Consider the following 17966-nt stretch of genomic DNA (forward strand, 5'->3'; position numbering starts at 1 on the left):
ACTCACTTTTACACATACTACCTAATTTTTGTTTTTCCAGTCCTCCCACCCCTTTGTTTCAGGAAAAACAAATTAAGTTACATGTAAGAGCAATTGATCACACATGCTCAAACGCAGTGAACTCACAATAAAGACCTGGGCATCTTTCCCTCTTCAGTGTTCTAGTTGGAGATATCTGACTTCTTGGGGTGGCTGTGGGTCCTAGTGAAAGCATTTCTACCATAAAGGTCAAACTGTGAAGAACGCTAAAGTACATCTAAGAAGAAATAACCAGGTTAAAATGATCTATTTATTTTTAAAATCTATGTGCATGTGTGTGTGCACCTGTGTGAGTGTATGTTTGTTACATGTGTGCAGAAGCTCATAGATAAGAAGAGGGCGCCAAATCCCCTGGAACTAAGTTTCAGACAATTCTGAGCCACAATGTGGGTGCTAGGAAATAAACTTCAGTTTTCTGCAAGAGCAGTGACTGCTCTCCAACACTGAACTGTCATGGGTTTGTTTTTGAAGCAGCTGGATGCTGTGGCATGCACCTAAAATTCTAGTACTTGGGAGGCAGAGGCGGGATTATCACAAGTTTGCGGTCAGCCTTATGTACACAGCAATGGACCCTAGCTCCAAAAAAAGCAAGATAACAAATAAAATAAATAAATAAAGCAAAAATCAGTAATACCCAGAGAAAGCTGCAAGATACTTGTCCCTGACACGCTACTGCATCCTACAGTCTGACACAATACCACATCCTACAGCTGACAGAGCGACTCTGTTTTATTTGCTCATTTATGAATGAACCAGTTTATCTCTTTGTTTATAAGCAGGTAGCCCAACTGCTGTTAGCAACATCCAAGGCGATTCCTGATGAAAGCCAGCCCCCATGAAAAGTTCAGCCTCATCACTGGCTACCTAAAAGCAACTCAGAGCTCACATGTGGATTCCCACGTGTGGCTAACCATGTGTACATGAAGGCATGTACATCTCCTAATCTCTTCATATCAGTTTCTGCCACACATCAGCCTGTCCATAACACACACCGTGAGGACATCACAATATGTGTGCATGCCCGAGAGCATCCCAGCTCACAATAGTACTGAGTGGCTTGAGAGGTAATACATATTCCCATGAAGTATCCCAGAGCCAGTAAAATTAAAGGTTACCATATTCTTACTAATAATATAGATGAGCTATCATCTGCATACGATTTGCATAAATCACAAAGCTTAAAAATAAATAAAACTATGCCATATGCTCAGCTAAAATGTAACAAAAATACATAAATAACAACCTAGTGTGTGAAGTTAGCACACCGATGAAGCTAGTAGGAAAGAAACGGAGAGTTTTTTTTTTTTTTTTGTTTGCTGTTGTTGTTGTTTTTTTATGGCCAGTTTCACATGAATTCAGAAAAGGGAATTAGGGAAAAGGAAATGATTATGCTGTTATTATTACCTGATCATGGCAATGAGGAAAACATGTGGCCTATGCAGACAGCTTCTGTCAAACCTAGAGGTGTGTGCAGAATAAACTGCCTGGCCTGCTTACAGCAGACAAGGTTTGCAGCTGCACTGTCCCTTGCCTTGGTTTTTCTACCAATAATGATGAAGGCTAGGACCCCTTTAGCACACACTTCTGGCAATTCTTTCTTGGGAAAGTATATCCAGGCCTCAACCCATTTCCTTCACCCCCGATGATCACAGAACACAAACTAAATTATTGGCGAGTCAGCGACTCTGATTTTTGTGTGTGTTCACATGATTTATTAAGATGTATTGAAAACTCCACAGTCTCATTCATAGTAGTACGCAGCCTAACACTAGCAATCTAGATGGAGCAATGTGGTCTGTTAGCTGATACCTTTACATGAAGTGTGTCCATGTGACAGTGGTTCACAGTGATGGGGAGTCAGGACAAACAATCGTATCTGCACTGCTCACAGCTGGCTCACAGAGACACTGACAAAAGTAACATTTCTCCTTTCATGACAACCTAGACACCACCCAAGTGTGATGCTGTGCCAAAGGCTAAATAAGTACCTTTTCATGTTTTAACCCATGGTACTGAGGGAAAGTGGACAGCTGCACAGGGGAACTATGGGTTGTGACACCGAGAACATCAATCGATTTCTGTTATTCTTTTATGTTGGAAATTCTTGGCTATCTGAATGTTGGATTCTAAGATCACCCAACAAAACGCTAAACACAAGCTCTCTCCGTTATCACATACTCTTTGGAAGTTATTTCAGGAAAGTGAGGAACCTAACTAGGAAGAGAAAACACACTTAAGGTAACATAAAGTTGTTAAGATAAGGGAAGTGACAGGCACAAAAATTAAGCCGAGGACAGAGAAGTGTGCAAAGTTTTTTTTCAAATAATATTCTTGCTTGTCTCTAGCTCCACGATACAGTTTAAATTTGGGCCAACTTTTTAAAGTATTTGTTAAACAGTTCCCACATGTGACATATGTTTCCAGGATACTTCTGACATTGATATGAGAAATTATAAAACATTTAGAAATGAAAATGTTAGTCTCAAAAATAACACTGTTAAGTTCCAAGCTTCTTCTGAATTCGTTAAGACGGAAAAGCATTTGGAGAATGGTGTCTTTCTGCTTTAAAGTGTTCAAATAATGTGCTTAACAACATCCCACAACAACAGAACCGTGAGAGCCACGGCAGAGCCAAGACCAAACCAAGCCAGGTCCTAAAGTTTACTCTCGGTGTCAATGTTTTGTGTGTGTGGTCCCCCATCTTTTTTACTCAGTAAGTAGACTGCTTTATCCCTTCAACTGGAAAGAATACCATTCACCCCACCATCACGACGACAACACCACTGCAGGGCTCACCCAGGGAGAAACACATGAATAAGAAGTCATGTCAACTCTCAATCAAATGAAGTGTGAGCAAGGACTGATTTGCAGCACATTAATTCAGAAACTCAGCCGAAAGGCTTCTACTATATCTAGCCGATCTAAACTTGAGCTCATGATAACACTGTACAAAGCTATGGTAGATGAAAGTGATAGGCAATGCCAACAGAACAATCCCACTGACAACACAAACTCCTCCAAGAATTCTTCCAGGCACTGTGATAGGATACATATCTCCATAGCCAACTGTAGTCATGGAGATTATCACCCACCAGCAGGCAGCGGGGATGCTGGCGAAGTCCTTGTTGGATGTTTCCAGGTCCAACCCGTGTTCAAGAAGCTGAGAAAGTGCACTAAAGATCGCCATGGCAACACAAATGAAGACAAGTAACATAACCATCTCCCGGTAGCATCGCTTGAGAGTCAAACCCAGTGTCTGCAGACCAATGAAGTGCCGGGCCAGCTTAATCACCCAGAAGATCCTCATCATTCGGAGGACCCTCAAGGTGACTCCAGCCCTCTGCAGTTGAGAGTTCTCGCCTGTGAATACTGTCATTAGCACAGAGATGTAATAGGGTGTGATTGCCAGTAAGTCAATGATGTTCAGGGGTCTCTTGACAAACTCACACTTGTTTTTGGAGACGATGAACCTCACGATGCACTCTGCAGTGAACCAGCCTATGCAGATAGCTTCAATTATCCTGTCAAGAGAACAAAGAGAGAATTGATCACTTTATTTTTAAGCCTTTTAATAGCTCTCAAGTTCTTCAGATAGTACTACACTGACATATTAATTCAGTCACTTTTCCAGAAAACATGAAGAACATACAATGGTAACATCACCAGACCCACCAGGACGCAACATGACAGAGTAAATACTATGGTAATAACTGAATTTCAAAAGGTTCTTATATGTTAGCCTACAGGAAACACCATTGAAAAGGAGTAGGGTTTTGTTTTTTTATCCATCATTAGCACTTGAAAAAGAGATCTTACTCCTATTTGGTGGCATGACCTTAGCTTAAATTGGTGGGACAGGAGGTATCTGTTCCTAGAAAGCAAAAAAAAGAAAAAACAAAAGGTCCTAAAATGTGACTCTGTGACTCTTCACTTACCTCCCCCACCCCCTTCAACCAGTAGGCTTGTGTGGGGAGACACTGAGGCTGGGAGAGCTTTTAGGGATTGCATGAATGACCACCACAGGGAAATTCCTGGTCCACTTCTGATGGGAGATGTCATTCTGTAAATATGTTTCTCTTATTGGTTAATGAATAAAGCACTGTTGGCCAACAGAAAAACAAGATAGGTGGGACTAGGAGACAAGGAGGCTTCTGGGAGATGTTGAAATGTAGGCCCAAGAGGAGTAAGAGGTCTGGATTCTTTCTCTGGTAAGATAAGACCATGTGGAAATACTTAGATTGGTAGAAGTGGGTTAATATTTAAGGCAGAGATAGCCAATAAGAAATGCTAGTAACAGGCTAATAGCTTTATATCTAAAACAGCGTCTCTGTGTGTTATTTGGGGCTGTCATGGCAGTGGGACCAGGTGGGCAGAAAAACTACTCATAACACACTCCCCTTAGTCTGGAAAACAGTCTAAGGATTCCTGGGCTGGGCCAAACCATTACTTACATCTCCCCAAAGAACACAAATACTTGGGTTGTTACTTCCATGATTGTTAAATGCAGCATATGTTTCTTTAATATTTATTTATTTTTATTTTACATGTATGGATGTTTGCCTGCATGTATGTATAACACAGGTGTGCAGTATCCACACTGTCCAGAAGAGGTCATCAGATATAGACACCTAGAGTTACAGCCACTATGTAGATGACAGGAATCCAACTGGAGTCTCCTCCAGAAGAGCAATAAGTGCTCTTATTGTTTCTCAAACTTCCTACATCACTGCCCATGTTGAAATTAATATTTGCAGAGCACCTTAGAGCTAAGGGACAGGACTATTAGAAGAAGCTGCCACTTGGAGACTCTGCCCAACAACACCACCCCTCCAATCTTCACTCTAAGGCTGAGGAAATCCAATTTTAGCATACTGGCTAGGAAGATCTGACCTGGAAGAGCAGCTAATCCAGAGGTAATTGTAAACTGACTTAAACATTTTGATTTCAAGCTAAAGTGACTGCTAGTGTTCCATCGTTCATTTTTCACACATAACCAAGAAGGGGATGGGAGAAGGTAGACAGCACTGTGAAAGAATTAGTTGATGGGTGATGTCCTTCTGTATATATGTTTCTCTTATTGGCTGATGAATAAAACACTGATTGGCCAGGAAAGGCAGGAAGATATGTGGGGCTAGGAGATGAGGAGAATGCTGGGTAGAGACGGGTTTAGAGGAGGTGCCATGTAGCTGAGGAAGGAGTAACAGGTCCAGACCCTTCTCCGGTAAGATAAGACCACATGGAAATACTTAAATTAATAGAAATGGGTTAAAAATTAAGAGAAAGCTAGCCAGTAAGAAGCACTGGCCATTGATCAACAGTTTTATAATTAATATGTCTCTGTATGTTTATTTGGGCCTGAAGGGTGATGGGATCTGGAAGGACAGAAACTTCCGTCTTCAATTACTCTAAGTTCATACCACAGAACCCAAGATGCCCTGAACGACACTTGAAAATAAGTAAATACAATTAACTAAGTTAACTTGTTATGCAGCTTTGAGGGCCATGAAGATGAACTTTATTAATTTTTACCTGTTTTTTTAGTAAGTATTCATCTGTACATGGCTCAAAACTACAAAGCTGACCAGGTGTTGGGGCACATGCCTGTAGTCTTGGCACTTGTGGGATGGAGGCATGAGGATCAGAAATTCATGACTAGCCTCTGCCACACCGCAAGTTAGAGGCCATCCTGGGCTTCATAGAACCATGCCACCCCTGTCCCAACACACACACACACAGACACACACACAGACACACACACAGGCACACATACACAAGAATACAGAAAGGAAAATCTCAGCCAGGCCTGGTGGTGTGTGCCTACTGTACACCCTGAAGCTTGGGTGCTGAGGAAGGAGAATTACTATAGCTCGTGAGTGAAGGTCCAGCCACAGGGAGACTCTAGTCAGATGGTCTCACTATCATCCTATTTCCAAGTCACCCAGTTACCCTCCCCAGAGTAAGTTTCTTATAAATGCTTTCAGAGTTATTTTATGTATGATATAAACAAGTAACATTCATAGCATGTGTGTTCTCAGGATCTCTTGGGAATCATTTTTTCAGGTCACTGAATCAAAAGTTTTCTCAATGGAGGGATGGGAAAAGTTTATTACGTACAACTGGGTGGGTGGGGTACATGCATTCATGTGCCTGTATATTACTCCCTGCCTTATTCCCTTGAAATACTGTCTGCCGCTGAACCTAGAGCTAGGACAGAGACCAGCACGCCCCTCACACCTCCTGTTTCTGCCCACCCCCAGCCCTAGAATCACTGTGTGTGCACAGCTATGACCAGCTTTGTACATCCTGTGTTGAGGATTTAAACTCAGGTTCCCATGCTTTCACAGCAAATGTTCTTTTTTTTTTTTTTTTTTTAACCCCCTAAATCACTGCTCTCAACTTGTGAGTAGTGACCCCATAGGGGTCATATGTCAGATATTCTACAAATCAGATACTTACACCATGATTCATAACAGTAGCCCAATTACAGCTATGAAGCAACAATGAAATAATTTTACAGCTGGGAGGTCACCACAACGTGAGGAACCGTATTTAGGAAGGCTGCAGTGTTAGGAAGGTTGAGTACCACTGTGCTAAATCATCTCCTCAGTGCCTAAGCTTTCTCAGTTGTCAGGTATGATAGCATGTTGCAAGATATTTGATTACACGGTGTAAAGACATGTTACTGTAACTGGTTTAATGAAGAGCTAAATGGCCAATAGCTAGGCAGGAGGTACAGGCGGGACTTCCAGAGAGAGTGTGTGCTCTGAAAAGAAAGGGGGAGTCTCCAGCCGGACACAGGGAACAGGGCATGCAGGAGGAGAGGTAAAAGTCACAAGTCATGGGGTAGCATGTAGATTAATAGAAACAGGTTCATTTAAGTTAGAAGAGCTAGTGAGAAACAACCCTAAGCTAAGGCAGGGCTTCCATGATTAATACGAAGTCTCCATGTCATTATTTGGGAGCTGGATGGTGGGATAGGGAAAGACATGTTGCAATGGCATATGCAGGAATGCAGGAAAGAGGGGCAGGAGGAGAATTATGAGTTCTGGGGAAGCTGGGATACATGTTGAGACCTTGTGATGGGGGATGTCCTTCTGTATATGTGTTTCTCTTATTTGGTTGATGAATAAAATACTGTTTGGCCAATAGAGGCAGGAAGATAGGCAGGACTAGGAGATGAGAAAAATTCTGGGAAAGGTAGAGAGGGACAGCAAGGAGACGCCATGCTGCAGAAAGAGTAATATGCCAGATTACAGGGAAGCCACAGCCTTGTGGCAATACATAGACTAGAAAGGTTAATAGTTAAGACAGAGCTAGCCAATAAGTAGCCCTAGTCAAAGCCAACAGTTTAATAACTAATACTGCATCCGTGTGTTTATTTGGGGCTTAAGAAGGACGGTGGGACCAGGTGGGACAAGAAAACTCCAGTAATAACCCTGCCTCCAAAACAAAGGAAGAGAGAAGGTCAGGGTAAAGGAGTGGGAGAGAGGACTCACATACTAGGGGATGAGCAAGCTGCAAGGTTGAGTAATATCAGCAATTGGAGCGGGGGGGGGGGGGAGAAGCAGAAGAATCAGGAAGGGGTTCAAGATCTTACAGGCAACACATTTTTAAAGGTTCCTTACTTCTTAAAAAAATTATTAAGTATACAGTGTTCGGCCTGCATGTGTGCCTGCAAACCAGAAGGGCACCAGATCTCATTATAATAGGTGATTGTGAGCCACCATGTGGTTGCTGAGAATTGAACTCAGGACCTCTAGAAGAGCAGCCAATGCTCTTAACCACTGAGCCATCTCTCCTGTCTCATTGTGCTTTATTTTTTGAGACAGACTTTCACACTATAGCCCAGGCTGGTCTAGAACTCACTGGGCAGCTCAGGCTGGCTTCAAACTCACAGCAATCTTCCTGTCTCAGCTTCCTTGGTGCTGGCATTACAGGGACAGGCTATTAGGCCCAGCTGAATCTTCCTGCCTCAGTTCACACTGGGAGAACTGTCTGCTAGGTCTTGCCCCACTATTCCCACCGAAGTTATACTAAACTCCCCTCCCCCAGCCACACAGGCAGTACCCACACCACCCCAAAGTGAGGCAGCATGCAACTCGGAGATCTCGGCGACTCTGACAGATGGAAGCCACAGGCTTGTTTGAAAGGATGCTGGGAATATTTTCACGTGCCATTTTATGTTCCATGACATATGCCACTTGCCCCAGGCCTTTACTCTGCTGGCATATGTAATGGCGATACCACGGGGCATGCAGAGTGTCAGATCAAGTCTGTTTAGTTCTCAGTCCTGGAAAGCTGTCTGCAGGCTTTGCCTATAAATGCAAGCGACAACAAGCTATAGCATGGGGTCTGAATCCACCAGGCAGTCTTTTTCTTTTTTCTTTCTTTCTTTCTTGTTTTTTTTTTTTTTTTTTTTTTTTTTTTTTGTATGACACTTTTTAATGGTTGGAGGGGAAAAAAGAAAAAGAAAAAGAATTAGATTCCATGACATGTAGTAACTGTATGAAACTGGAATTCCTGTGGCCATAATCTTACTGGAAACGCCGCCAAATGAGTTTACATCTGCTTGTGGCTGTTTTCATGCTACAGTGGCCAAGCTGAGGGAGTGGCAATGACGGAACTAAGATGGCTCTGCAAGGACCCATCAGGGAATTAGGACCCTGCCTGCCTGTCTCTTTTTGGAGTGAATAACTATTTTCAGCCCACCACTCAGGAGAACAGCAGTAACCTAATGTCCTGCTGAGGGAGATGAGCAGATAATGTCAGCTGGACCTGACACGTCTCTACTGTGGATATGCAGCTCTATGATTGACAGGAGCATTTCTGTTCTCACCAGACTATTGGAAGCTGCTGTCATGGAGGCTTCAGCAAATCTGGGGGCTCAGGAAACTGGGCAGGTCATGAATCTTGGAAAAGATGAGACATCTCAAGGTAGAGTTTTCAAAGGCGCTGTTTGAACAAGTGTAACATAGCAATCGTTTCTACCTGGTTCCGTTCATGAAATATTCTATGCGTTCCCCATTTTTCTAGACTCCTTGAGGCTGGGCAGGGTTGTGTGACTTGCTCTAACCAATGGGCAATGAGAACAGGAGTAGAGAGGAGTGGGTGTGTATTCTTGCCCAGTTGTGGTAGCATGGAAGCCATGAGCTCTGAATGGTCTGCCCCAGGATGGTGGGACCTCTACCAGCTCTAGTCTCTGACTCACTGTGCAAAGCGCACAGGCACACTGGCCCTGACTGAATACAGTACACAACCAACAGCTAAGCCTTTGTTGTATTGAGCCTCCAAGACCTCTACCTCACTTGCCATCCTAGTCGGTAATAAACCAGTGAGTCGGGCAAGCCTTAAACTGGGCACTCAGAAGGGACTCCGGGAAGACACTGTAATACCAGATGACCATCTAAATCTGAAGACAAGAAACAAGAAATACTCAAGAATCTGGATTTTTTTTTTTCTGAGCTCTGACACGATGCTCTACATGGAAAAATTCCACACCTGAACTCATGAAAAGGTCACAGTTAAAACAAAAGAACATTGGAAGTGTCATAAAGATCGCCTCCAGGCTATGTGTGTAAGATATACAGGAAACAGGTGAATTCTGGGTTACCCTCATATAACCTATTACATGTATGGATACAGGGAGGAAACTCATAAAAACTGAGCCACTCCAGCATTTTGGGAAAGGATCACAACCTGTACTGATTTCAATTCGGGTTCCCCCCCCCTTCTTTAAATTAGAAACACTCTTATTTTACATATCAATCCCAGTTTCCTCTCCCTCCATCCTCCCCTGCCCCCCATCAATCCCCCATCCCACCCCTCTTCTGCTCCCCAGAAAGGGTGAGGTCTTCACCAAAGTCTGTCAAATCATTTGGGGTAGGGCCTAGCACACTCCCCGCCCCCACTCCGTTCCCCCCTACCCCCATCCCACTGCCCCATCCCCCCACCCCCACTTGTCTAGGCTGAGAGAGTATCACTCTATGGGGAAAGGGTTCCCAAAGTCCATTCCTGTACTAGGGATAAATAATAAATACTGATCCACTACCACAGGCCCCATAGACTGCACAGGCCTCCCAACTGACCCCCATGTTCAGGGTTAGGTCCAACTTCAATTCTTAACACGTGCTTTTGGGTAAAACGCTTCTGCTTTTGAACCAACGGACGATGTGTCTTTTCCAGCCAGATACGAGTAGGACGCCGTACTTGACAGCAAGAAGCCTGTGTTCTTCTCCTTTGATGGGTGAGCCCCATCCACCAAGTACTAGTGTATATGTTCCTAGGGCCCCGTCAGCGCTGAAATCCTAAGATCCATCACTTTCAGAAGAGCAAAATTCTTAATTGTGCCCAAAATACCAGAACACTTTCTGACTAATTATTTCCACCAGCAGCCAAAGTTGCTCAGATTAAAAAGGAGGAAATTCAAATGATGTGGAATAATCTGTCGGTAAGGGAATTCAAAGAGGCAAGCTTGTCTGTAATGAGGTCCTGGGGGCTTCAATGCCCACCCCTTCCCCAGTCAGATGAATTCTCTCTAGATTCACACTGAAGGGATTAGTCAGTGAGGAACACTGGGCACTGCTTTCACCTAGGACTATGCCAAGGCAACCTCCCCAACAAACACCTGAAGCCTGCCAGCACCGCCCCCCCCCCCCCCAGCTTCCAAAGGATTCCAGACTGCTTCCACCAAAGCACTGACAACTGCCGGGGAAAGTCGGCACTGTTTGCCGAGCTCTGTGGCCAACAATGACAGGCTATTCCATCTAATACAAACAGCAGAGCTGAGATGACACCTGGGAAGGGCTTGCCCCTGGGAAGCCTATTATAACTGCACTGCTAGAAAACAAAACAAAAACAACAAACAAACAATGTTTCTAAGTTACTGAGGCCCTTCCATTTGATGCTGCACTAAGCACAGTGCAGGCAACACCTTGAGCAGTCCTTCCAGAATCTAGGAGGTGTGTGTTTCCCCTGATGTTGCTGTTAGAGAGGACAAACCTGAAACTGGCTGGCTAACATTTTTTTCAGGTCTCCCTAACAGGGACTGCAGGGGCACAGCCAATGAAGCAAGCCCAGAACTACAGATCTTTAGAGGTGTTTGAACACAGCACGGATGATTTTTATTACAGTGTCTACTGTTAATATTAAATGGGTTGTCTCTGTATCTTCATTCCCATGGCTTCTAAACTCGTTAGGATTATCATTTTGGAACAGGCCCTGACAAAAGGATAAGAATGGCCCTTGGCCTCCATCATGCTGTGAGGAAGTCTGAAGGCTTTTGATACAACTGGTGCTGTTTTGGGGCTTCCCTGCTGGAAAACCATGAGCCAAGTGAAGCTCTGCTTGATAATCTGCAACAGTAGTAGAGAATGGATTAAGGCAGTTACAACATAAACTCTGCCTTTCTCTGATCCTGCAAGGCCTTAACCACTGCCTGCAAACACCAGCCATTACTAGTTGCTTGTTGATGCTTCATGACAGAAGGCACTTTCAGGGATGACTCTGAGGCTCTCTCTCTCTCTCTCTCCTCTCTCTTTCTCTGGCACTCTCTCTCTCTCTCTTTTTCTTAGACACCATAGAGTCTAAGAGGCTCTCTCTTTTAAGGGAAGAAACTGCCTCCTAGCATTAACCACTATCTGTCTTCATCCCATCGGATGGGACAGAGATAGACCACTGACTATGTCGGTGAGGTGAAAGGTCAAGGCCTATGGGTGGGTCTCTTTGTCTGTTCCCCATGACATTTTACTGCCCAACCTTTTAAACATACAAAATTCAAGCAGATTCAGCAATGTTTTACTTATATATTTGTGCATTTTTGTCAGTGTTGGACAAGCATTCTAAGGGCAAAGCCCAAGGTTCAGTCACTGTCTTAAATATGTTGCAGTTGCTTATCACCAATTCCTCTCTTTAACTATCCATTAATCTCATTTTTAATGCAGCTCAACTGCAAACGTCAGTTCATTTATTTTCCCCTAACAAAGCCCAGTGTACTGCAGTTAGCATTTGTTTAATCTTTTTTTCTTTTGATATAAACTTTACGTCCAAATCTTAAGCTATATTCATTGAGTTTTTTTTTTTTTTTTTTTTTTTTTTTTTTTTTGATGCAGAGTTTCCTCTGTGGCTTTGGAACCTGTCCTGGAACTAACTCTTGTAGACCAGGCTGGTCTCGAACTCACAGAGATCCACCTGCTTCTGCCTTCCGAGTGCTAGGACTAAAAGTGTGCGCTACCACCACCAGGCTCACTGGTATTTTTTTAATATTTTATTTTATGTGCATTGGTGTTTTGTGTGCATTCACGTCTGTGTGAGGGTGTTGGATCCCCTGGAACTGGAATTTACAGACAGTTGTAAGCAGCCAGTGCTCTTAACCACTGAGTCATCTCTGCAGCCCCATTCACTGAGTTCTGACAACACATTTAACCTAAACCACTATTGAGTCAAAGTTTTCACATCGCCCAGAGCTCTCTGCTTGACTCCTCCTTCGGTCTCCTGCCCTCATTTCCCACATTCATCAGTCACAGTGCACACACAACAGGGCCTCGCCCAGCACAATGTAAGTGACTTTTATGGATATGAAGGCCTGGTGTGGCTACTCCACAGCAGTTGGTGGGATTGTTAAATGGGGCATCTACTAGGCGAGACAGTGCCTCCTCCTGGAAAATTAAAAGATGGATCATCATCAGCTTCACTTCTTTGAAGGGATAAAGAAAAAGGACACACTGGAATAGTGTTCAGCATCGTGTGTGCAGGCGTGGTGGTATTTTGTTTGTGCCTAACAAATAAAGCCTGCCTAGAGATCAAAGGGTAGAGCTAGCCACTAGTTAACCATAGTAGTCTGGAGGTCTGTACAGACAGACAGGAAGTGATAAGGCAGGGCGGAGACAGGAGCTTGGCCCTTCTAGTTAACCATAGTGGTCTGGAGGTCTGTACAGACAGACAGGAAGTGATAAGGCAGGGCGGAGACAGGAGCTTGGCCCTTCTTGGCTGAGAGGCTGGTGAGGTGAGAGGTGGCTGTGGCTTGCTCCTTTGTCTCTCTGATCTCTCAGCATTTACCCTGATATCTGGCTCTGAGTTTTTATTATTAAGACCAATTTAGAACACAAGAAACATGCAGGTATACTCATACCTGTGCACTACAAGTAGAAGCTAGAGATCAATATCGTATGTTCCTATGCTACTCTCCACCTTATTTAAGAAGCAGGGTCTCTCACTGGCCCCGGAGCTTGCCATTTCATCCACACCGACTGACCAGAAAACCCGGGATCTGCTGTTGCAACCCTACAGCAAGTGCTGGAGCTCAGATGTACATCACCATGCTCAGCTCTAACACGGGTACCAGGGAACTGAATTCAAATTCTCAAGCTTGCATGGCAGGCACTTTACCCTAGTTATCTCTCCTACCTTGCCTAATTTTTAAAGGGAAAGAAAGTCCTATTACATCCTAGCTACACCGTGCACAAACCTTTGGCACCTTAAGCTAAGTGAAAAGTAAGCCGACCCCCACCCCCCCAAAGTTAAATGCTATGTGACTTTGTTGGTATGAAGAAACTCAATAGTTAATATAAACCAGTAAGTGGAATTGTGGGTAGCAGGGGCTGGGAATTGTTTGATAGGTATATAGTTTCAGATTTACAGGTTGATAAAGATCTACAGTCTATTTTATAACAACGAGACTACTTAGCACTACTGAACTGTACACTTAAAACGTCTTTTAAAAAGTAAAATTTGATATGTGGGCTTTTTAAAACCACAATGAAAAAATATATGGGCAGTGATGGCATTCAAATCCACACCCTCAACACTTAACCTGGATCCAGCCTTAACCTGGCACGTCTTACTACAGAGCCTCAGCACCCTCCAGATCAATGAAAAAAAAAAAGTGACCATTTCTGTGAAAAACAAGCAGAACCCAAATAAAACTCAGTATGACAAGGGCACCTAGAACAAAATGGACAACTAAGTGGAGACCTGACTCAGTAGTATTTCCTAAAACACACAAGACAACATGCCTGCAAAATAAAATAAGAGCATCGAGCATGCTTTGATACATAATAAATGCTCAGTAAATGGTGACCACCAACTTACTATTACAACTCCTACTGTTATTGTCCCTTGGCCACACAATCTTCTTTTCATACACAAAAAATTATTTCATATTTTACTGAGAGGAAAGAGAAGGAGTCATGGGTACATTGCCTGCAACTCATCTGAAATTCAATTGCCACTACAATAGTCTCAGGAGATGGGTCCTTAGGTGGGATTTATGTCATTAGGGCTCTACCTTCATAAAGGGATTAATGCTGATTGTGGTAGGGGAAGGTGGAGAATGATAGAGGAAAATCTGATGCTAGCATCCGGTCTCTACATGCATGCAGAGGGGTGTACACACACACACAAACACACACACACACCACACACACACACACATACACACGGGCACACACACACATGGGCACACACACACACACACGGGCGCACACACACGTGCACGTACATATAATCAAAGCTGGACAGCATCCATCATGAGAGTGTCTCCAGCTCTTTGCAAGCACACCCTCTCCTCCTCTTTGCTCTTCAGCCTTGCAATGTCCGGTGTGGAAGATGCAGTTCTGACCACATGTGGCCACCTTGGTCTCAACTTCCCTGGCTCTAGAGTTGAAAGCTAATGCATTTTTGCTCATTATTAACTACCTAGTCCAGGGTCTCCTGCAACAGCAGCACAAGACAGACGAAGATATAATTCTCTGAAGGCTTTTGCATATATTCTTACACACTGATAGCTGCAGCATAAACTGTTCAAATGACTTACAGGAACAAGAACTGGCAAGATCTATCAAGCTGAACAGTGCACAGGAGTATCAGCCACCCACTTGGGGATTTATCCTACACATGCACCCACACACTTCCAAGAACATGTATGATGAAAACTGCTACTTACAATACCCAAGGATAAAGAATATATATAAATGTCTACCCGAGGGAGATGGATTATGTAAGTACGCTTCTAAAAGTTATTATTGGTTCAAGCTGTGTGAAATTATCAAACACGTATCCAGTTTTATATCATGCAGCCGTAAGAAGGAGCCTTGCAGAAGATGTATCATTACATGCTCATGTAAGATATTCTTCCAGGCACAGAGTTATGTGAGACGCAGAAGAGCACAAATAACACAGTACAATTATGTGTGGATAGGGAGCATGTGTGTGCACCGGGAATATACTCGGGGCTCAAGCCAGGAGTGGTGGCACATGCCTGCAATTCAGGAACTGTGGAAGGCTGAAGCAAGATGGCGGTGACTTTGAGACCAGCCTGGACTATATACAGTGAGGCCCAGCTTTAACAACAAAGAGGTAGGGGATGGGGGAGGGAGGATGGGGGAAAGCAGACAGGGAGGGAGCAGGCCCTCAGGCCCAATGCAGGGTGGAAATTCACTTTTCACTCTATTCCCTTTGGACCACTAAATGCTTTACCAAATGCACACATTATTTTTCCAATTTTAAAACACTTGTAAAAGTAAAAAGCATGGCTAAATAGAAAAGCATTCATCATGATTGTGTTGTGAACGGGTTGAATCAACCCAGACAACCCTAGCAAAACCCATGAAAGGAAGAGTCAGCCTCACCCGGCCCCTCCCACCCCAAGCTTTCAGACTTGAATAATGCATGAGGCATTTCCAATTTCCAACCACTTTTTAAATCTTTTTTTTTTTAAATTTTTATTTTGGAGACATAGTGTGCCACTGAGCCATCTGTCCAGCAACTGAGCCACCATAATCTCTCCAGCAACTGAGCCACCATCATCTCTCCAGCAATTGAGCCACCATCATCTCTCCAGCAACTGAGCCATCATCTTTCCAGCAACTGAGCCACCATCATCTCTCCAGCAACTAAGCCATCATCTTTCCAGCAACTGAGCCATCATCATCTCTCCAGCAACTGAGCCACCATCATCTCTCCAGCAACTGAGCCATCATCTTTCCAGCAACTGAGCCACCATCATCTCTCCAGCTACTGAGCCATCATCATCTCTCCAGCAACTGACAACTGAACCATCATCTCTCCAGCAAATGAGCCATCTCCTCTCCAGCAACTGAGCCATCATCTCTCTAGCCCATGTGCATTCTCTTATGGCTGTAGTTCATGTATACTTGTCATTTGATGTTCATTGCTCGAGACTGTTTACTAATGACTCCTGTTAGTCAGCAGTTACTTACTAAAATAAACACTGATTGATTTACAACGGCTTATTTATCTTGTCTCGGGGTTTGGGGGCCTTGGTCCCTGGTTGTATGGCTCTACAGTTTCTGAGCCTGAGATGTGACAGCACATGACCATGGCATGTGCTTATGGGAGAGCAAAGCTGCTTCATGGCTGGGAATTTAAAAAGGGAAACAGGAAAAACATAGCCCCACCATCCCATGCAAGATCATGCCTTCAAAGGCCCTGAAGACCTCTCGCAATAGGCCGAATCTCTTAAAGTTCCTCCTACCTCCTAAACTGGGGACCAAAATTATAACACTACATTATAGCACCAGTGAGTGCTACAGACAGTCACTTCTGAAAATATATGGTTAGGGTAGTGGTGAATTTTTTGTTTGATTTTCAAGACAGGGTTCCTCTGTGTAGCCCTGGCTGTCCTGGAACTGGTTCTGTAGACCAGGCTGGACTCAAACTCAGAGATCAGCCTGCCTCTGCCTCCAGAGTGCTGGGATCAAAGGCGTGTGCCACCACTGCCCAGCACAGCTACACTTTCAAAGCCAGGGGGACTGGCTGTGGAAATGGGGTCTGCTTGTGCAGGGTTAAGGGGCTGACACTAATCTACTGCACTCTTTCTCCAACAGCTGCCCTCACTTCCTTAGAAACATGCCACCGGCTCCACCCCCCAACTGCAGATTCCCTGTGCTTCCTCTGTCTCCCGCTTTGACAACAAAGACACAGACTCACACTCTTATCAACAAACAGGGACTGGGGACCCCTCTGCAAAATGAACAACCAAGTTTCTGCCTGCATATCCGAAGACTCCAATTCTAGCCCTGCCCCAGTGGGGCCACACACCCAACACCAAGTTCCCACAAAGAGAGCTTCTGAGAAAAACTGCAGGCAATTGCTACAACCGTCACCTCCTCAGATCCCTTTTGAAATAATTAATTCCATTGTCAACCCAAGTATGTAGCTTGAGTGCACAGGGACAGGTACCAGAGCGTTTCCTGCTAGGGACTCTGTCCTGTTTATGTGACTTAGTGGAGATGGACCCCAACACTTCAGAAAGATGTGCTTTTGATTCTCTCATGCAGCAGGCTTTTCGCTAAGCTTCTGAAGTGGAGAAATGAATTAATCGGTGTACAACAATAGGAAGAAGGGTATCTCGACCCTCTAACACCAAGGTCCAGCCTCTATCCAACTCTGTCTATTTTTCTCTCCCTTTATTATTCTGTGACATGGACATGCGGAAGCCTTTCTACCTCACCACCGGGGGAAAGAACACCCAAAAGGAGGAGTCCAGAGCCTAGCATCCCCTTCAAGGCCATGGTCCAGGATCTACTCTCATCCTACCAGGCCAGCTACTCAAGTCTACTAACTTCTAATAGTATCAGAGACTAACGGTCACACCTTCAGTCTTTTGTGGCCGGGCAGTAGAGATGTCAACAGTGGACCGTTACTCAGCATCTTTCCTCGCTCTCCTGCCTGGCCGGTTAATCAAGCATTTGTGGAGGAAATACTTATTGGTTCAGTCTCTCGAGACACACCAGATGTACTGGGGGTAAAGCAATGACCAAAAGTGAGGGTGGGATGAAAACCTATTAACCTGGATGTGGTTTCAACTCCACAGGACACATTAACTCTATCATTGTGCAGTTCTACAGAGCAGCAGAGAGGGAGAAGGAACGCACAAGAGACAGAAATACAGTGATGCAAAACGCAAACAC

The 17966-nt window shown here is 44.2% G+C and overlaps 1 protein-coding gene across 2 annotated transcripts in view; it reads right to left on the reverse strand.

Annotated features, from left to right (window-relative positions):
* Positions 1-2755: 2755 nt before the first annotated feature.
* Positions 2756-17966, reverse strand: part of Kcng3 (potassium voltage-gated channel modifier subfamily G member 3) — a 53454-nt gene continuing 38243 nt past the window's right edge. For both annotated transcript variants that reach the window (XM_051175174.1, XM_051175173.1), the window contains exon 2: positions 2756-3560. In XM_051175174.1, the coding sequence (XP_051031131.1) occupies positions 2915-3560 (646 nt within the window). In that variant the 3' untranslated portion in view covers positions 2756-2914. The remainder of the gene's footprint in view (positions 3561-17966) is intronic.

Source organism: Phodopus roborovskii, unplaced genomic scaffold, assembly GCF_943737965.1.
Source record: "Phodopus roborovskii unplaced genomic scaffold, PHOROB, whole genome shotgun sequence".
Lineage (NCBI taxonomy): Eukaryota > Metazoa > Chordata > Mammalia > Rodentia > Cricetidae > Phodopus > Phodopus roborovskii.